Source organism: Echinops telfairi, unplaced genomic scaffold (genome assembly GCF_000313985.2).
Source record: "Echinops telfairi isolate 266 unplaced genomic scaffold, ASM31398v2 ScPeMD7_7468;HRSCAF=8506_0, whole genome shotgun sequence".
Lineage (NCBI taxonomy): Eukaryota > Metazoa > Chordata > Mammalia > Afrosoricida > Tenrecidae > Echinops > Echinops telfairi.
The window spans coordinates 19,919,045-19,940,970 of record NW_022111369.1 but is presented as its reverse complement, the minus strand read 5'-3'; the positions used below and the strand labels follow the sequence as shown (position 1 = coordinate 19,940,970).

The 21,926-nt window shown below is 36.9% G+C and overlaps 1 protein-coding gene across 1 annotated transcript in view; it reads right to left on the bottom strand.

Moving 5' to 3' along the window:
- Positions 1–859: 859 nt before the first annotated feature.
- STPG2 (sperm tail PG-rich repeat containing 2) overlaps positions 860–21,926 on the bottom strand; it is a 583,185-nt gene continuing 562,118 nt past the window's right edge. The window contains exons 13-14 of the mRNA XM_045284289.1: positions 5,287–5,432; positions 860–1,070 (exon numbers count right to left, since the gene is read on the bottom strand). Coding sequence (XP_045140224.1) covers positions 5,337–5,432 — 96 coding nt within the window. The 3' untranslated portion in view covers positions 860–1,070; positions 5,287–5,336. The remainder of the gene's footprint in view (positions 1,071–5,286; positions 5,433–21,926) is intronic.

Below are 21,926 nucleotides of genomic sequence, written 5' to 3'. Positions count from 1 at the left end.
CTCCCACTCCTTCCAGTGTCTTACTCTGCTTCCATCATTTTTGATGACATCATATTATATACTGAATTCCTCTCCATTTAAAATTCTTGTAACTATACTACTTGATAGTTTTACTCTGTAGTTGTACTCTTTGTTATAAACTGATATCCCTAGTTACCTATTTTCAGTCTTAAAGATTTGTTTTACTTTGAACACTTTGTCTCTGAACTTATTTCTGGGTTGTCTGCTACTGTTGGTTCTCTGTTCAGTGTACCCCTTTGGCATTTCTTGTAAGGTTGCTTTGCTGTTTACAGATTTCTTTAATTTCTATGTAATTACAAATGTCCTAATATCACTGTCGTACGTGAGGGAAAATTTTACTTGGTTGGCAGTTTTTTCTTTCAGAGTTTTATTTATGCCATCCCATTGTCTTCTTGCTCATGTAGTTTCTGCTGAGAAATTGAAGTTTAGTCTTTTTAGCTACTTTTAAAAAATTTCATTATTTAACCTTAGCATCTTCCTCACAGGTTTATGCTATTAAAGAGAATGCATTGTGTTGTAATATAATTTAATAATTTACTGCTTGTTCTTATACTTATAAAAATAGAATTCACACAAAGTAAAATACATTAAATTTTTCATGCTTTTAATTCTCCAATTCTAGCATTTTTTAAAGAGATGAAGTGCAAGAACAGAAGCCCAGTAGGTTAACACACATAAAGCATCCTTTGCTTTGTGACCACATCCCCAGTGTTTGGAAATATTTTTATTCTCTGGTTAGAGAGTACGATTATAAAGACAAAAAGGGAAAGTTTTTCATCCAATGTCTTTATTCGGCATCAGATTTTATATGGAAGTACTAATAGTATATGTTAGGAAAGAATGCAATATACTGCTCAGTAATAGGAAAAATGTTGAGGAAACTAATAGAGAATGAAATGCCTTTCAAGAACAGATTTTCTATTTCACAAGGTTAGGAGAGCAATTATGTTCTTTTGAGCAGCTGATAGAGGACATCATCAAAATCGAAGTACTTCGTGAGAGAACTGTCAGCTCACCTTTAGATTAACAGATAACTTCTGGTATGTTATCTGTGGGAAGAGGAAAGCTGTTTCAGTAAGTAGTGTCTCTATTGTATTTCTTAACCTAAGCCAAAATACCTTTTTCCACATTGTTCTTCTAGTTACATTATCTCAAACAAAAAGAGCTACAAACAGTTCATACCATGCCTCCACACCCCACCCTCGTTGCTAGCCACATTAATTGTTGTTAGATGCCATCCAGTAGGTTCCAACCCATAGCAACTGGATACCCAACATTGCCCTGTCCTGCATCACCTTCACAAGCGTTCCTATGCTTGAAGCCATTGTCACAGCCACGGTGTCACCTCATATCATTCCAGGTCTTGCTCTCTTCCCCTGCCCCTGTGCTTGACCAAGTCAAATGGACTACTTTTCAATCTTTAGAAATCAAGTGGCTCACAGGTGCTGAATCTTGGTTCCTGAACTGTTCTAATGACTCAGCTGGAGCCTTCAGTTAGGTAAAGACATACTTAAAGGACACATCACATCTGCAATTGTCTGCATGTTACATCATGATCACAGCGAAGCCCATAAGATGAAGTGTTAGTTGACAGAACAGAAAAGAAAGAAACAGATGAGCATTTACATTTTCACATTATATCTTAATATGCTGACTTCTTAATCAGTGAGTCATCCGTGGATGAGATCTTTTTATTTTACTAAGTTACTTTTTAAATATACTTGTGAAAAAGAAACTCTAAAATTGATTGTGGTGATGATTCCACAACTTTTAAAAATGTGCTTAAACGATTGAATTATTTGATACGTGAGTTATGTATCAATAAAGCTGTTAAAAATTTAAAAAGAAAAGTAAATAAATGAATATGGCTGTAAGCCATGAGAGGTTGTACCAGATTTCATTTCAGAGGAATGTCATTATTTTTCACTAAGCTTCATGTGCATGACATTGTATATTAAAAATTAATCCTATACACATTTCATTCATGATCAGGAACAGTTGGAAAATTTGTCTTTACCCAAGGTAAACCAATAAAGTCCAAATAATTTAACCTGTTGTTCTCACTTGTAGTTTTGAGAAAGTTTCCTTATGCAGATGGTAACTCTTTCCCTATATTTAATCTTCTGACTTCCTTACATTATCTACCTTGTTCCTCCTTTATCTAGATATTAGTAGAACAGATAGTCATTTGTACCTGCTGATTTCCTGTTTTCCCTCTAATAGTCCAGAGAAACCTTGAACTTTTTTTAATTGAAAAAAATAGTTTGCTTAAAAGAAGAAGCCCCAAATTGCACTGCTTACTAAACTACAGAATAATTCTACATTGAAACTCCAATTTTACTTTTTGTGGGTCTCAGTGGCAGGAGAGTAGACAAAGAGAAAACGTGGAATGCAGTCTGATTGTGCATTTGCAATGATAAAGTTAACCGGGGCGGGCTCAGTTTTGCTTCGGAAGGTTTATTCCACAGAAGACTGTTGGATGTGGGTGAAATCACCTGAGAGGGACTTAGTTCTGCTTGGTGCCATATTTTACAAAAATCAGCAAAAGCTAAACAAGTAACGATTATATATTCTCTTGTTTATAATGTTGCAACAATAATCCTCAAAGAAATGAATGTGGACCCAAGTTTAGTAAATGTCTTTTCTTTCAGAGAACGTGCATTTTCAGGAGCATAGTAAGTTAATAATTATGTCAGTCTATATTGTGTCTAGAAGATACTCTTCTTAAGTTGATGAAAGACCTGGCTATCCAGAGTTGTTTGAGAGCCGAGAGTGCTTGACAAATTGTGGAGAAGGGAGAACTCAGCTTTGACCGAGGAAATATTGTTTCAAACTGAGTCCTGAGTTGGGGGGGGGGCGGGCGGTGGTTATTCTTAAAATTGATTGCGAGGAATGTAGAAATGTAGGTCGGAAAGGTCCAGAAATGCGAAGAAAATGATGGGATCAAAGCAATGCTTAGTGTTAGATTGCACCTTGCGGAATGTAGGCAGCATAAAGTCAAGGGGCTTAGAAGACAGTCAAAAAGTAGCTATAAAGTAAGCTGCAATTTTGAGTCTTGAAGTCTGAGCAGTAAAATTCATAGTTCAAGTCCAAGACATCAAGACTTGAAGAGACAAAATCCCAAAGAGATCTTAAATATTGAAATTATTGAAGTAAGTGCATCATCTTCCCCCTCAAAATATGTTCTAACCTTTATGTAGGCTCAAAGGCTGAGGAGTAGAGTAGAAATTAGTAGCGACGGATCAATGCAACTGAGTAGAAGTTTGGGCAGTTTGGTGTTTCACAAAGCTGGAGGGGAGCGAGAAAGCAGTCAACCTGAGAGCCATACAAGGAGGAAGGACTCGAGTAAATACCACTGAATGTCACAAAACGTCACAGATTCTGAGAATTACAGAAGGGCTATTTATACCCCAGAAACATACGTGCTACAATTGCATGACAGAGAAAAGTGATCTGCCCAATATATGAGTACCTGTCAGAAAACTCAAAGAAATTCTATCTGGATTAGATAGCATCATATTATCTCTATAACTTTTATAAGCAATACTCAGCATTTGTCAAATGCATTTACTTGGAATGTCAAGAGATAGAGTCAAAAGTCAGAAAATTAAGAGAATAAAGAGAGGATAAACAGATCCACAAGTGAAACCTAATGTTGGAGTTATTTGAAGCAGGCTTTTAAACACACCTTTTACTATTGTGCTCAGAGCAGGAGCAACGGAGAGTCCATTTAAAAAAAATATTTTTTAATATCTCACAATGTAACTAGACTTTATTGATTTTAATAAAACAGCAATCTAAAACTGAAAAATACAATTGAAACTAAGAACTTAATATAACTTTCATAGAGGGCTACAGACTGAAAAATAGATTAATAAGCTGAAGAGAAGTTTTTAGGAACTATGTAAACTGAAGGAGACAGGAGGAATAAAAGAATCCATGTTGTGGGGGAAAAACAACGCTGGACACAGTAAAATGATTTAATAGCTGTAACTGAATTTTCAAAATCAGAAGAGTAAGAGACAGAGTTTCAAAGGCAATGTTTGAAGTTAAAGGTTGAAATTTTTATACAATTGATGAAATGACATCAACTCCCACAATTCAGAATGTTAGGAAACACCAAGCAGAATGTAGTAAATATTACTGTGATATTTTACACCCTTTCTATCACACTAAGCCTTTAAAACTTCTATCCTTTATAGAATTAACAGTATATATCAATGAAAATTAGCCATATTTCAAGTGCTCATAGTCTCATTTGGCTACTTGTACCATCCTGGGCAACAATGATCTAACCTATAACAAGAATAAACTCTGCTAGTATCTTATTCATTTTGTCAATAGCTCTAATAAGCAATTTTCATGATACATTAGATATTTGGATTTATATTTGATTACTTTAACCAACAATATTCTTTTCAGAATTTTGCTTCCTTGCAATTAATCGAATCTCAGTAAATTTCTAATGTCATTTAGTAGTGTGGATATTGAATTGAAAAATTCTTTGTCTGGGAAATAATAACATCAATTTGTTTATTAAGTACAGTCCCAGCTTTACCAAAAAATACAAATCTATACAATCAGTGTTTAAATCAGAGTTTAATTTCTGTTAGCTAGTTATTTGAGAGTATCTATTCTTAGTCCAAACATGCTTGTTTATACAAAAATAAATAGCCCAGTGTTATTTGGCTTTGTGTAGTACTACATAGTATTATGTGGCTTCAAAAAATTCATGGAAAATGGAATGAAAAGATAATAGAATTTTTGACGAAATTTTGAAGCGCCCTTCTATATGTAGCATAGTATTATTTAATAAATTTCCTTTCATTTTCTTCTATTAAAGATAGGTTAATCAAAAGAAAGTTGTCAGCTAAAATTCATTATGGAACCTATTCTACCTTGGTAGTAAAGACAAATGAGAATCAGTCTTTATAAAAATAGAAAGTGAAATGTACAAATGTGCTTGACACAATAGATGGCTGTATGGGTTGTGATAAGAGTTGTATGAGCCCCCAAGAAAATGATTAAAGAAAAAAATAGAAAAAGGGAATGTTATGAGTACCCTTAACCAGACGAGCACGTCTATCTACCTTAACTTATTCCTTATTCCTTGTGACTTGTTCATTATTCCTAAGCACCTTAAATACCAACATATTGTTTCAAAGGAAAGAAATTATCTGAATCAAAAGATCTTATGTGGCTAGGTATCAATTTATGGATTATAAAAATGTAGCAACCATGTAACTCATGAAGACAAGCACTCACCATTTGAAGTATTCTGCTCTGCCCCCTGGACATTTATATTTGACATTTTTCTATGTTTTCTGAGATTTTCCTTTATTTACTGTTGGATTTGGTAGAGTAACATTAAATGTTCTCTTCAGGACAGAATGTCTTAAAAATGGACTGAGCTGTGGAGATGCAAACAAAATAATGTCATTTTAATCATTTCATTCATAAACTTTGAAAAATGCTTTTACATAAATCAATAATGGATTCATTATTGTAAAATAATTCACCAACACCATTCATTAATAAGTTACACATTTGGTTTTCTAGGATAAATATATATCAGCATATTATTTTAAAATGTAAATATATTTGAAATCATAAGCTTAATTAAACGAGCTTAATATTTTTACCAAAAGGCACATGTGTGTAGAGATAATATAATCTTTTGGTGAAACCTTAAATTTTATTAAAATAAATATGTGTTTTCACATATATTAATAAAAATTAATAACTGTCTGTGAGTAAACTGTGCTCCAATGAAGGTTGTTGCTATTTTCTATTGTGTCACTTCAAATGGACAGTGAATCCATACATCCAATGATGGTGACATTGATTTTTCAGTTCTGCTACCTCTCAATATTTTCCTTTCAACAAATATTTCTTAAACGCATACCTTCTGTGTAACACTCACTTTAGTATTGTGACCATGGCAGCAACAAAGTAGAGTCCATTCAAATACCACCACCAACATAGAAAAATGCCGGGGCTTAAGTGGAGAGGAAATGTTTTGAGAATGATGAGGGCAATGAATGTACAAATGTGCTATACACAATTGATGTATGTATGGATTGTGATAAGAGTTGTATGAGCCCCTAATAAAATGATTAAAAAAAAAGAATAATGCAATAATTTGAAACAACTCTCCAAATGTTGTCTGGTTTACAACCGCTATGAGGAATGCCTTCCAAATCATTTGCAAAAAAACCCAAAACAACTGATTTTAAACAAATCGGTGGACTTGGAGTATTTACTCAATCAACAGTTACTTTTTCCTGTGTGCCCTGGTGTGCAGGGCAGTCCATGCACTGCTAACCTCAAGCTCAGCAATCAGAGCCCACCAGCCACTCCTTGGAGAAAGATGAGTCTTTCTGTTCTCCTAAAGATTGGCAGCCTCAGAAACTCGAAGGAGTCGTTCTACTGCCTGATAGGTTATTATGAATTGGAATCTACCTGCTAGCAGTAGATGGTGGTTAGATATGACTAGCACCAGTCTTAAGATACGTCTATTAACGCTCCTCCCTGCTGCCACCAGGGCACCCCCCCCCACCCCGCCCCAGATGTATGAAGAAGCTGAGAATAATATAAAGAAGCATTGCACCTTGAGTCAAGTAAGTGCTAAGGACAAATGTTTAAGGACACTATCTGTATTATCTACATTTGATGCAACGAGATTTAGGGTCAGAGTCAGCCTCGTGTACGAAGAAGAACTGATCTCAGCGCAAAGTCTGACTCTTACTTTTCTGATGTCTGTGACCTTTAGAAAATTATCTACCCTTCTGAACTGTAGTTTTCTTATTCATCAACAGTGCCCATGCTATTATCCTATATACTTTCTTGAATTATTAGTTCTATAAAGTAGGTAGTCTTTGCTCGAGAAATGCAATAAGCTTAGTGGTTGATAGCCTGGATTTCCTTTGTTTGGGACTCCACTCCCACCATCTGCTTTTTGTCAGTCTTTTGATAAGTTACTTAACCTCTGTGCTTTTATTTCTCACACTTTGGGAAATGAGGATGATAAAATAAGAGCAATCTCATAGTGTTGCCCAAGGTACTTTAGTTAATGCACTTAGCCTAAGTTACTTAATGCAGTCTCTATGGAATTTGTAGAAATTTGCTCCACTGCTCAGAAGCAAACAGGATGGAGGCAGATGTTACCTAGATAACTCTGAGGGTCTTCCCTTATTTGCATGACTGTTAGTAATTTAAAAGCTATGTTCTGCTATCTATAGATAGTTAGCAGTGACATACTGGATCTTGCCTGTTTATACTCAAAAACTGTTCCTCATCATAATCTTGAAAATGAGTTATTGTAAAACACCTTCACATGACTCCCAAAGTATAAATTCAAAGTACTAGGTATGTAGTCTCTATGTATTCTGATTTCAAACAGGATGCCATCAAGACAGTGGTTGGCATCCTCCCTAGTGGTCCCCTAATCAACTTTTCTTCTTTCTTCTATCTTGGAGTTAGTGAAGCGGCTCTGCTGCTCTGGGGGTATGAACCCACAGTTGCAGTAACAATAGTATTGATGTGAGAATTACACGGGTTAGTATCTGTATAGTATATTAAGCTTAGTTTACTAAAATTAGGCTACAACAAGCTGATGAAGCACTAGAAGCATTCACTCATTTATGCCAAGAAATTTGGAGTGTAGCTACTTGGATGACTGGAAGAGATTACTTTTTGTGCCCATTCCAAATGAAGGCGACCCAAAAGAATGCTCAAACTACAGAACGATATCACTGATATGGCACAGAAGTTTAATTTTGCCTAAGTCTATCCAACAACAGTGGCAGCAGTACATTGACAGGGAGCTGCCAGGCATTCAGGCTGGATTCAGAAGAGGATCTGAAATGAGGGATATCATTGCTGACATCACATGGATCTGCGCGGAAAGCACAGAATAGCAGAAAGATGTTTACTTGTGCTTTATTGACTATGCCAAAATATTAGACTGTGTGGACCATAATGAACTATGGATAACCTTGAAAAGAATGGGAATTCCGGAACACTTCATTGTGCTCCTGCAGAACTTGTACCTGGATCAAGACACCGTTGTGGGAATGGAGGAAGGGAATACTGCATGGTTTAATATCAGGGAAGATGTATGTCACAGTTGTATACTCTCATCACACTAGTTCAATCTGTAGGCTGAGCAAATCACCAGAGAAGCTGGCTTATATGAAGAAGAAGGTGGCATTAAGATCGGAAGCAAGCTTATTAACAACTTATGAGATGCAGATGATCCAACTGTGATGCTGAAAGTAAGGACAACCTGAAGCACTTGCTGATGAAGATCAAGGAGTGCTGCCTTCAATATGGATTAGGACTCAAGGTAAAGAAGACCCAAATCCTCACAACTGGACCAACAGATAGCATCATGATATATAAAGATCAAGTTGCATTTGTCAAGGTTTTCTGTTTTTTTTTTTCTTGCTTGAAACTACAATCAATGCTCATGGAAGCAGCAGCCAAGAGATCAAAAGACTACTGGCATTAGGTAAACATGCTGCACAAGACCTCTTTAGAGCATTGAAAAGCAAGAATTTCACTTTGAGGACTGTATTAGTCTAGGTACTTTGGAGAAACAAATCCACAGCGACTCATGTATAAGAGAGAGTTTTATGTAAAGAAAAGGTGCATCATGAAAACATCCCAACCCAATGCTGCCCAAGCCCACAAGTCCAACATTAACCCATACCCAACACCAGTCCACAAAGTCCTTCACCTCACAAAACAGAGGCAATGATGCCGACTGCAGGAGGAAAGCTGAGTCAGTGAACGTGTAAGCATCTCAGCACTGGCAGGGGTCTCCACACGGCTGCTCCAGCACCCAGGGCTGCATCGGGATAGATCAAGTGGCTTCTCCTTGGGGATGTCTTGTAGGAAATCCATCTTGCAAGCTGAAGCAGGGAACTGCTAAGGCAGCTGCACCCGATGCAACCATCACAAAACAAGAGACCCGAGAACTAGAAAGGCGAGGCTTCACCACCCATTTATCCCTCCGCCTTTCAACCAGCACCACATGTGATTATCGGCCAGGCTGGCACAATTAACTAACTCAAGGACTAAGATACACCTGACCCAAGCCATGCTATTTTCCATTGCCTCATACACTTGTGAATGTTGGACCCTGAATAAGGAAGATCAAAGAAGAATCAATACATTTAAAGTGTGGTACTGGAGATGAATACTGAAAGTATTATGGGCTGCTAAAAGGGCAAACAAATCTGTCTTGGAAGAAATATGGCCAGAATGTCCCTTAGAAGCAATGATGACAAGACTTCGTCTTACCTACTTTGGAAATATTGTCAGGAGAGACCAGTCCCCCGGCTAAGGACATTATGTTTGGGAGGGACAGTGAAAACGAGGAAAGACCTCAATGAGCTGGCCTCACACAGTGGCTGCAACCATGGGTTCAGGTATAGGAACAACTGTGAGGATGGTGAAGGAGCGTTCAGTGTTTGCTCTGCTGTGCACCGAGTCAGTATGGGTCAGAACAGACTGGATGGCACCTAACAACAACACATGAAAACGATTAGGCATCCACGATTATAACCCTGTATGGTTTGGTGCAAAACCAAAGCAAATAGTCGCATCAATATCCATTCTAAGCAGTAGAGACGTCCCGACGTGGCACAAACTACTCAGCACTTAACTACAGATCTAGTGACCTCCTTCAGAAATAGCCTATCTTTGAAAACCCTTTAAAGCAGTTCTACTCTGCACATATGTGGTCACCACAAGTCAGAATTAACACTGCATTTAACAACAGTCGTTAAAGAACTACTTCTTTAATGTAAAGAGGAGCTAGTACTTAGCTTTGCAGTATGTAAAACACTGAAAATTATATAAGTGGACCTGGATCTACCAATAAGTTTTAAGGAACCCCCAAATCCATGACCATGTGTAAAGATAGAGCCTGAAGCAAACAACCAAACTCGCTGCCAGGAAGTTGATTTGGATGCACAGAGTAGAATGGCTCATCTCCCTCAGAGAGAATGGTGGGTTTCAACTGCTGACTCCGCCTTCAGCAGTGCACTGTGTAACCCGGTATGTCCCCAGGGCTCCTTGTGGAGACTACAGAGAGATTCAAACTGAGACGTTTGAGGAACTGAGACATTAGAGGAACTCAATGTATCTTGTGTTAGAGAAGTCATTAGAATAAAGTGTATTTAGCAGATTCAAAGTTTTAACACTATTGACCTGTCTGGTGAGAAAGGAACTTTAAAAAAATGCTATTATATCGGGAGACAGAAGAAATAAATTAATTTAAAAAAATAACTGCAATCAAGTAAATTTCTAGTCAGAACAATCCTGTAAGACAGAGTAGAAATGCCCCTTTGAGTTTTTTTAAACCTTTATAAAAGCAGTCTTATCTTTCTCCTGCAGATCCAGCCTCTGACCTTATAGCTTGCAGTTCAATGCACAGCCCACCACAACACTCACATTGGCTTAAATTGCATTTGGAAGGAGTAAAGAAGTTGAACTGTAATAAGAAATTTTTTTTCAGGAAGTTTAGCTTCAAAATCCCTCTTCTCCTGCTGTTAGTTGTCTTCTAGTACATTCCAAACTCATAGAGACCGTACGTGCAGCAGAACACAGCACTGCCTGTTCCAGCACCATCTTCATCATGGGTGTTCTGTTTCAGCTCATTGCTGCAACCTTTGTGTTAAGTCATCTTGCCGTGATGCTCCCTTTTGGGATGACCTTCAAATCTGCCTATAATGATATCCTTTTACAAGGTCTGGTTTCTCCTGAAAACATGTCCAAAGTACATAAATCAAAGTCTTCCCATCCTCGCTTTTAAGGAGCTTTCTGAATGTACTTCCAAGATAGATTTGTTTGTTCTGCTTGTGGTCCATAGTACTTTCAATATACATTCCAAGAACCATAATTGAAATTCATCCATTCTTCTTCCTTTTCCTTATTCATTGTCCAACTGTCACATGTATGTGATTCCCTGTAAAACCATAGCTTGGATCAGGTGCAGTTTAGTTCTTAAAGGGACACTCTTGCTCTTCAATACTTTCAAAAGGTCTTCTACCTCATATCTGCCCGATAAAATAAGCTGTTTGATTTCTCGACAGCTGCTTCCATGAGCTTTGATTGTGGATGAAACAAGATGAAATCCTTGACAACCTCAGTCTTTTATCCATTTATCATGATGTCTTCTGACCCAGTTGTGAGGATTTTGTTTTCTTTTCACTGAGTGACAATCTATACTGAACACTGCAGTTATGTGTCTTACTCAAAAAGTGCTTCAAATACTCCTTGCTATAGCAAGCAAGGTATGTAATCTGCATACGACACGTTGTTAATTAGCCTAACTCAAGCCCTGACATAACGCTCTTCTTCATATAGTCCAGCTTCTCGTATTTGCTCAGTTCACAGAAGGAATAAGTATGTTGGAAAGGACACCACTCCTTTCCTCTGAGGGCCATCAGTTGATCCCCGCTCACAGTGGCCTCGTTGTGGCAGTGAAGAACTGAGTTCCAAAGGGTTTTCAATGGCTTTCATTTGGAACACCAAATGTGCTTACAGTTTCAACTTTTGTGCTTATATTTTCAATTTTTCTATTAGCAGCTGAACACATTAACCCTTTGTTCCACCCAGAAACTCCTCTTCAAAAACAGCAAATAGAAAAAGAAGAAGCCAATGGAAAATATGTTCTTTTTCTTAGGTGCCTTCTAGTTGGTTCTAACTCAGAGAAACCCTAGATACAATGGAAGGAAACACAGCCTGGTCCTAAGCCATCCTTCCAATCTTTGTGATATTTGGGCTCATTGATGCAGCCACTGTTTCCATCTGGCTTCTTAAGAGCCTTCCTTTTTTTCCTTGTTCCTCCACTTTATCAAGCATTGTGTCCTTTTCCAGGAACTGATCTTTCAGCATAATATGTCAAAATTATGTGAGATAAAGTCTTATCATCCCACTTTAAAAGAACAGTTTAGTTGTATTTCTTATAAAACAGGTGTTTGTTCTTTTGGCAGTCTATGGTATTTTCAATATTCTTTTCAAACACCATAATTCAAGTGCATCCACTCTTGTTCAGTCTTTCTCCTTTATTGTCCAACTTTTACCGACAGATGAGGCAATTGAAAATGCCCTGGCCTATCCCATGGCACAAGTAGGGTGCTCCTTAGTCTTCAAAACAATATCCTTGCTCTTCATACTTCCAAGAGGTCTTGGTCAGCATATCTGCCCAGCGCCACAGGTTGAGTGATTTCCTGACTGCTGCTTACACGAGCATTGATTGTGTTTCCAAGTGGATGAAATTCTTGACAGTGATAATATTTTTCTCCATTTATCATAATATTGCCTACTTATCCAATTTTTATTATTTTTATTTTCTTTACCTTGAGTTGTAATCCATACTGAAAACTCCAGTCTTGGAGCTTCATCAGCAAGTGCTTCAAATCTTCCTGGCAGTGGCAGGTCAGAGAATAACTGTTTAATTTTAACTGTAATTTGTTAATAGAAGATATTTGGAAGTATTGAAAAGGCAATAAGAAAGACCCTCAAATTTAGAGTTGCAAGGAATTACAAGGAGTGGAATTATTACTGTCTATAAAATACCATAATGTGTAAAAGCTATAGTTTTGAAAACTTTTATAGATATTGGTCATAGTTGTGAGAAAAGAGAGTGTCTACTAAAGTACGCTAAGATAGATCCTGATAGATATGAGCATCAATTAAATATAATTAAAACAGCGGAATCATTATTTGGGGGGTTAATTTTTCTGCCACTGTTTCAAGTATTTCTCCAACTGAAATTTTCATGAAATAGCCCAGAAAAATATATGACTAGGGGAAATTCTGTATTCAAGTTGAAAAATAAGGATGGGACACTTATTTGTCACAATGATTAAAGATAAAATGAGGATGGACTGAAACAATCATGACAAACAAATCATGACAAATGAAGAAAAGAACAAGGCTATCAATACCAAGTATAATCTTGGATCAATAATCAATTCCCATAATAGCAGCAGTTAATAAATTCAATTACGTAATACATTAGTATACACCTTCTGAAAATGCTGAGCATTTAGCCTATTGTATCACCAGTGTATAAGCGATAGCAAAGAAAAGAAATAAAACTTCTCGTTTTCTCTATATCCTTCCCCGGAGGCTCCTGGATCTAAGCTATCTAAGATTAATTATACATCTCAGAATGGTTGAGAAGAAAGGTGGTCTTATGTATTATGAAATATTGCACACCTATATTGTCATTGTTGCTATTTGTCGTCAGGTCAGTTCTGACCCAACGCAGCCCTGTGCACAACCGAACAGAAACTGCCTCGTCCCAGGCTTCTTCCTAAGCTTGAGGCCATCGTTGCAGCGTTGCCATGGCGATTCTGCTTGTTGAGGGCATTCCCTTTTTGGCACGGCCCCTCTACTTTACAAGCATGATGTCCTTCTCCAGGAACCTGGCTCTCCAGACAATGTGTCCAAAGTGCATGAGAAAACGTCTTTCCCTCCTTCTCTCTAAGGAGAAAACTGGCCACAGTTCTTCCAAGAGAGATTTATTTGTTCTTTTGACAGTCTACGGTACTTTCAATGTTCTTCACCAGTGCCATAATTTAAATGCATCGATTCTTCTTTGGTCATCCCTATTGGATGTCCAACTTTCACATGCATATGAAGAAATTGAAAATAATGGGCATAGTATTTTCTTAAAAAAAATCTTAAAAGTAAATTCCAGGCTTGCTCAGAGCAAATCCTTTGTTTTGTCAAAAAGAAAAAAAAAAGAGTCAGTGTACACAAGAACTTCTCCAGAAGGAAGACACAGAAATCAAATAGACCACATCTGCGGGAAGAGGTGATGGAGAAGCTCAATATCATCACCTACAACCAGACAGCGGCTACTGTGAAACAGAGCATCAATTGCTAACATCTAAGTTCAGGAAAAATCTGAAGAGAATGAAAACAAGCCCACCAGAGCCAGGGAATAGCTAGCACAGTTACTCTAAAGTGTTAGAATGTATTTGTTCAAACTTCACCACGGTTCATTATCAAAGCACATATGGAATGATTCTCAAATTGCTCTTAAAGTATAGACAATCATTAATTGATAAGCAAATGTCATATTTCTATGTAAATATAATATCTCTAGAAACATTTTCATAAGAATTCTATGGTAATGTTTTTACAACTTATGGAAATACCTGGGGCAGGGTGTGGTTGGCAAACAAATATAGGATGCATGCATTAATTGCATAAAGTATGGTGCTGCAAAATTGCTGTAGGAAAATAATAAAAAGGATATGAAGATGTAGCTGAGTTTAGAAAAGGCTGAAAAATTGAATGTAAATTAAACATGGAATCTTGAAGCAACAGAGCATTTGAGAAAGGGCAATGTAATTGGAATGTAGAGAAAAACAAAATTTAATGGCCTAAATAAACATGGTGAAGAGATGGCAAAGACCAAAGAACTTAATGTTTCCTAACTTCACACTACTGGATGAAAAAAATAAATAAAACATGAATGACATAACATAATTTTAACTTCTTAACTATGCAAAAACATCTTGTAATTAACAACTTGTTTCTGTTCAAAGCACAGTCAAGTGGGGGATGTATAAGGTCAGTCTTCTTTGTTGTAGGAAGGAAAACAGTTATTTGTATTCAAAGCATTATCCAACTGAAGTTAGAGTGAATAAGCAGTGTCTCTTAAGTGGATTTGATCTGCATTGAAACCATGTGGAGATTGTAGCTTTCAGAATACATAAGTATCTGAAACTACTTGTCTGTAGCAAAGAGCTGCCTAATGTCCACTTACTCTTCTTATGGTCTGTGTTCTATGGTTTTTGAAACTGATTTAAAATTTATCTGAATCGCTGAACAATTTATATATGCCATTTCATTGAAATTATGATGACTGTGTTTGAAATACAAATTACAACTGAGATAAAATAAATAGAATGTTAAAAAGCCATAGCGTTTCTCTCTCAAGCTCATAACAAAATAAAAGTTAAAATAATTATATTCTAGTTTGCCATTGTAGTAGTTTTCATTGATATGATAAATTTGGGTATGTATTTATTTTGTAAAGTAACATACATTACCTAAAATATTTTAATCATACTGGCTTAATGGAGTATTTTTATTATGATAGCAAATACAGATATGAGGATAATGAATACATTTTTTAAGGCACTGTGTGAAATTAAAATGAAAAAATGTATTACCGAGGAGGATGAGAAAAAAATAATTTACTAACTGCTATTGATTAGAAAACTACATGCAGAGGAGAGAAAAAACTCACATTGAAATCAAGCTCACGAATAGTTTCAGAAAAAAAAAGCAGTGTCTTAAATAACAACGACTAGAAGATTCTAGACTAAAGAAGCACAGATGCTATTTAAATGCAACACAGGAGGTGGTCCTGGATATAGAATATTATTCAGAGATAGAGAAATTGGAATAAAATATGTTATAAAGACTAGTATTCTAACAATGCAAACTTTCCTAAACTTTATCACTGTTTAGAGAATACTATTGCTAGGAGATACTTGCTGAATTATTTAAACAGAAAGAAGGATTGGTGACAACTGGTAGATTTAAATGTCTTCAAAAATTAATTATGGCCCATTAGTGTGTGTGTGTCTGTGTGTGTGTGTGTGCACATGTGTGTGTGTGAGAGAGCAATTGAGAGAAATAGAGTGTGCATAAATAAAACAATAGATGAATAATCATTTGAGTTTGAGTTCTTCAAAATAGATGTTGAAATAAAATTTAACTCAGAACACACTGTCTTCTCTACTACTTTAAGTTTTTAACTCACTATAACCAATAATCCAGTTTTAACTCCTCTTCCCCTGGAATCTTCTGCCCTTTATCAGCCAGGTACCAAGCACTTCAAAGGATGATACATCTTCAATGTATTTTAAACAGCTCCTAAATGTATGTGAAATCTATGAATCCTGAGTTGGTGCTTGGTCCTAGTCATATGTGGATTTCTTTTATTAATTTTTTTTGCAGGGGTCCTGCTTAAGCATATTATGTCCATTGTTTCTCCTTAGTCTTGTTATATGACAGAGCTTCAAAAAGATCTGTGGAAAAATGGACTTACATGGTAATGGGATTTTTAAAAGAAAAATTTGAAGCCCCCTTGTATAGAATGGCTTTATTTTGATAGTTTTATGTTTTATCTCATTGAAATAATTAGAGAATGATAGAAGCAAGATCGTGCTCCATTAACTGAAGTTCTGTATATTTGTGTATGTGATTTTTCTTTAAATTTGAGGCACTGTCATAACACAATTAGATATGCTACAGAGCTAACTTAAAAACTCCATCTAAATTAAATGGAAGTCTAACCTAGAAATGTCTACTTTTACTGCAAAGATAAGTAAAAGTCATGGCAGTGGCGGGGGGTCGGGTGGGGGGCGGTCAGAGTAACTTCTGGTAAAAGAAAGAGTCAGGATTCCTGGTTGAGGTTAAAAAATGTTTATTAAAAGTGCTTGCTTAAAATATTTACTCTGCTTTTTTTTTTCCTAATAAGAAATCATTTTCAGAAACATATCCCTGACCCAGATTAGGAAATAGAACTGGATTGAAAAATTAAAATGGAGCCAGTAACTACATTATGACCTTTAAACCAGGGTGAAGCAAGCTCTAATTAACCAAGTCTCATCCCTGATTTTCTAAGTCCCCGAAATTAAACTTCCTTTTCAATTACTAAGATTGAGTCTGCTTATTTTCCATGGCTCTTTGTAGACTCTTTGTAAACTTAGTTTACTCTTTGTAAACTAAGCTAGAGACTAAACTTGGTATAAAGGCAGGGGTGACTCCTGCAGGGATAGACAAGTAGGTGCTGGCAGAACACTTTGTTTAACCACTCCTCAGGTGTCACCGCCTCAGAAGGTAACAATAGTAGGCTGACTGATGTTAAGACAATGTGTTTTGTTAAACAAATCTTTTATTAATTGTGTTGTTTCTTCTCCCTCTCTTGAACCACTTTTCACTTTCTAAAAACTGCTTTATCCTGTCTTCTGCAATTTAAAACACATTGCAATATCTATCTCAGGGCTTGGATGTCTTTTCTATTTGTGAATTTTTAATTATTCATTAAATAAAACGTTTCCATTTTACTGCTGCTGAAGCAAAAGCTTGATATCTCATTGTTGTTTTTATTAGGTACGAAATGGAATGACACGGTGGTTGCAACAACCAGCTGGGACGTGGAAACAATTGTGAGGATGGCGCGGATCAGGGAGAGTTGCCCTCTGTTGTACGGAGGTAGGGTTGCCTTGAGTCCATTCCAACTAATCGTGATAGAGGAGATGACAGAGTCAGCCCGCTGTTAGTCAAACATTGGAAATATAACATAATTGGGGATTTGGTCTGTTGAGATTTTGCTGTTAAAAAGGGACTTAGGTTGTAGCAGCAAAGGGTGATAGAGGACGATGTAAGATATGAAAATAATAATCTCTAACTCATCAAGGGTTCATGAGGGAGGGAGGGGGAAAAAAGAGAAGCTGAAACCAAGGGTTCAAGTTGAAAGAAAATGCTTTGAAAATGATGAGGGCAACATATGTACAAATGTGCTCGACACAATGGATGAATGTATGGATTGTGATAAGAGATGTTAAGAGCTCTCAATAACAGTATTAAAAATAATAATAATTTAAAAAATCATTTTCAATCCAATCAGCCAGGGTGCTCTAATTCAGGGAAAGGGAAGCAGGGCCATTTAGATATGGTTGGAGCCTGAAAACTAAGGGGAGAGTGGTCTGACAGCCTTTGGAGTAATGACAATATTAACTGGTGATCTGATAATCCTTTGAGGAAATGTAGACTGCTTATTTGTCATATCGTTTAAAGATCATCTGGTCATTGTAAACTTGTTAATCTCCTAGGATTGATGCAAAACCTGTTATCATACCCCTTGTGTTAGTCTGGATAGACTAGAGAAACAAATGCATAGAAACTCCTATGTACATAAGAGAGAGTTTTATATAAAGGGTAAGTGTACATTAAGAAATCATCCTGACCCAGTGCTATTCAAACCCAGAAGTCCAACATTAGCCCATATGTCCAACACCAATCTACAAAGTCCTCCTCAACCTCACAAAACACACACAATGACGTCAACTACAGGAGGAAAGCCGAATCGGTGAGCGGGGAAGCATCTCAGCGCTGGCAGGGGTCTCCACGTGGCTGTTCCAGCACCCAGGGCTGCATAGGGGTGGGTCCATGTGGCTTCTCCTCAGGGATGTCTTGCAGGTAGTGAGCCTTGCCAGTTGAAGTAGGAAACTGGCTAAGGCAGCTGTACCCTGGTCTGACCATCAGAGAACAAGAGCCCCGAGAACAAGAAAGGCAAGCTCACCAAGCCACTTATCTCACCACCCTTCAATTAATCCCACATGTGTTTATTGGCCAGATTGGCACAATAAACTTTTTAACTATCTCACCCCACAACCTGCCAAAAAGTTTGAGGTAAATAACTGGTTGGATTTTCACTGAGTCTGGGAAACAGTTTGGGAAGGTTTCATACTCCACTGTTCCTTCTGTCAAGTACTTACAGAAATAAATTTAGAATTTCCCAAATCAACCTGGTTTCTCTCTTTGGCTAAAACAGTGAAGGGCATCCCAGACCTTATCTGCTAGCAGCATTTTGGGGACCAAAAACTGGGACTTTCCAGAGGCTTTCTGGTAAACTGAGAAACCCCATGTGGGGACCTGTATTGTCTGGGAGTCCCATAGAGTGCCTGGGCTAGGTGGGATGTGAGTGTGAGTACCAGAGACCTTTAACAACGGTCCTTCCTTTGAGAGCTCCTGGTCTTTCACCCTCCATCCCCCATTGCCTCCACCTTTGGTTCTAGAAAATTCTAATCTCTGATCTGGCCACATGTGTTAAATGCATAATTTAAATCCTTGAAAAGTTGCAACTCCTAAGGCTCACATTTTCATTAGCCTTGAGGTCTCACCCATAGTCTCTGAGTTAGGTTGCTCCTAACTCTTTGTGGTTAGGCTCCAGAGCCCCATATGTAATCTGTGAAGTTTGTGTGCTGTAACAGGTTCCAGGCTGTCTGTGATTAAACTGTATGGCTGTCCCTGAGCAGTCTTCATCTGTAATTTAGTTGCTCCCAACTGAGTGTCCAGGAGGAAAGCCTACTAGGGCATATACCATTTGGCTGGTCTTTCTATGGTTTTGAACCTATGACTAAAAACATGTTAGTGTTTATACTATAACAGTACTTGGCCTTTGTATAATCTGGGTTTGGGGGAGAAATAGCCCCTCAACAGTTATAACCAAAACCAAACTCACTGCCATCAAGTCAATGCTGACTCATATTGATCCCCTGTGGAACTGTTTATCAGAATAGAAAACCCAGTCTTTCCTCTACAGATCTTCTGGTGGTTTTGAATGGCTGATCAGGGTTATAGCAACCTAGACCTTTCAGGTGATATGAATTAGGAATTACAGATGTTTCCCAAAACAACGGAATTTCAGAAGAAAAACAAAAGCAGCCTGAGTTAGTTCAGATATCCATGTTGATAAGGTTAAATTTAGATCGCTGTTTGTTGTAATTAGAAGTGCTAGTGTGTTCATTTTCCCTAATTTTAAAGATTTATTATAAGAGATATACAAGAACAATGGCCGCAGAACTTACTTGATATAAGCAAAATTGCATTGTCCAAGTGAAAATTTGATTAATTAAATTTATTAAGAAAGAATTAAGTTTCAAGCCATTTCTCAGGGGTTCGAGCCTTAATTTTTATGGATTTCAGGTAATCCGAACTACTTATTTTCTGTTAACCTAACTGCCTGCCATGTTCACTTTGTTGCTCGCGTTTGCGGGGCTTGTGGACTTGCTCTTCATGACTCTTTACAATGCTGCAGGGCACGCAGAAAGTCAGGATAGTTTGGTCAGGAGGGCTAGCTGAGAATATTCCCTCGATAGGGTCATTAAGAACCCAAGGAAATTGTTCAAGCATCATAAATGATTCTCTGGTTGTTTTATATGATTGCGAGAGTACTATTTATACCTTGTGATTATCAAATTCACTTAAAAAGATTATTTTCATCTTTTGATTGTGAACTTGTTCCCTTTAAATTTTATCCATTTAACTTTATGTTTAATAAAATGTAAAGGAAGGCATACATCAATTTGAAAAAGCCTTCCTTGGTTTCTAAGGTGTGTGTCATGTTTAATTAGTAAAACACAGCATTTTGACATGGCAAATCCATGTGAAAGAATTTGGTGTATTCTAGGCATTTGGCACATTTGTAGATGAAAATTGCCTTAAGGTAAAATAGAATGACAGTAAGATTTCCTGCTAAGTCTCTGGTTATTAGAGTCTGAAGTTTTTACAGAATGTAGAATACTACAAGTTTTATTTGATAACAAGATACTTACTGTTCTCAGTCTTATGTGGTGTTTTCTTGAAGATGGTATTAACAGGCACTTTTACAATGATATTTGGTGAATTTCTATGGAAAGTCATGACCAGAAGAGAGGGAGTTAAATCTCTCTCTATAGGATGATTTCATTTCTGTTGGTGGGTAAATGAAAGAAAGGCAACTTGCCTATGGTGAAAACCTTAGTGTTACTAGTGTGGGCTTCCAATTCCAATTTTGCCATGTATAATGTTAAAAAGTGTACATTTCTGACTAAATTTGTCTTCAGCCTTACAATGATCCAGGTCTTGTATGATAGACCACCTGGATTTTGTCTTTTCAAAGTATGTAGCTGTTTTCACAGGTACCATCAAGAGGACACATTTTGGAAATCTCACTAAGTGACCTGGGCTTTACCTCAAACCCAGCTGCTACAGATTAAAGGAACTGAAATACTCTGTTGGACTTTTCGCTGAACCAACCTAGTGTGAGAAGAAGCAGTGGACTGCTATGCCAAAGGCATGATTTCTGAGGCCATTGGCCATTGGGCATATCTATTCCTTTGAAGTTACCCAATAGTTGACGACTTAAGAGGTAGTGGTTAAGAGTAAGTTTTCTTAAACTATACTGTCTGGTTTGGGATCCAAGCACTATCTCTTAACAGTTTTGGTGAATGTGGTATAGAGTTCCGTTTCTTTACTATACATGGGATTGAGTAGTCTTGACAACAAAGTGCTCTGGTGCCACAACAGCAAGGCACACAGCTGCTAGTCAAAAGGCTGGCAGTTCTTGGGCAAAAGACTTTAGGGTCTGCTCTGTAAAGTTCGGCCCAACTTCTCTTCCTAAGTATTTCAGCCTAAAATGGGCAATTCTACACTGTTACATGGTGGAACTCTGATGCAAAATAAAGTGGATGGCACTGAACAAAAACTTGCCTTAATAGAAAACCTGATATGTAATAAGTGATCCATATAAGGTTGTAATTTGTAGTACTTCCTAATAATATACTTTTAAATTTATTTCTGATGAGTTTGAGTGTGGTTTCCTATTTATGTGAATTTTTTGCTTTATGTTTTCCTTTTGGATATATCTATCATATTTTGTGTGTTTGAGAGTCTTCCACTGCATATGCAGTTATATTATTTATATTCTAAATTTTAACAGAATCATCCATATAATTTTTTAAAATTAGAATAAAAAATGAGCTACTTAAAATAAAGACATTAAGTTAATGGATACAGAAGGAAGTTAGTGATCTTTTACATGTCCTTTCAAAGGACTAGATCATGGTTTATTAAATGTCATAAAGCATGCATTCAAGTATGAGATAAGATTACCAATAAGTTGAGAAATAGTTACAGAGTTTGTTGCAAGAATTTGCAGTAGACCTTTTAGTAGTCAATGCTAGTATAGTGAAAACTCACAAATGTACGAAAGAAAAAATAGTTAACATTTTAGTGACATTTTTTAAAAGTTCACAACATTCCAAAGAAATACTATAGCTGGGAAATGGAAAATAATTGTTATCTTCCATATCTGG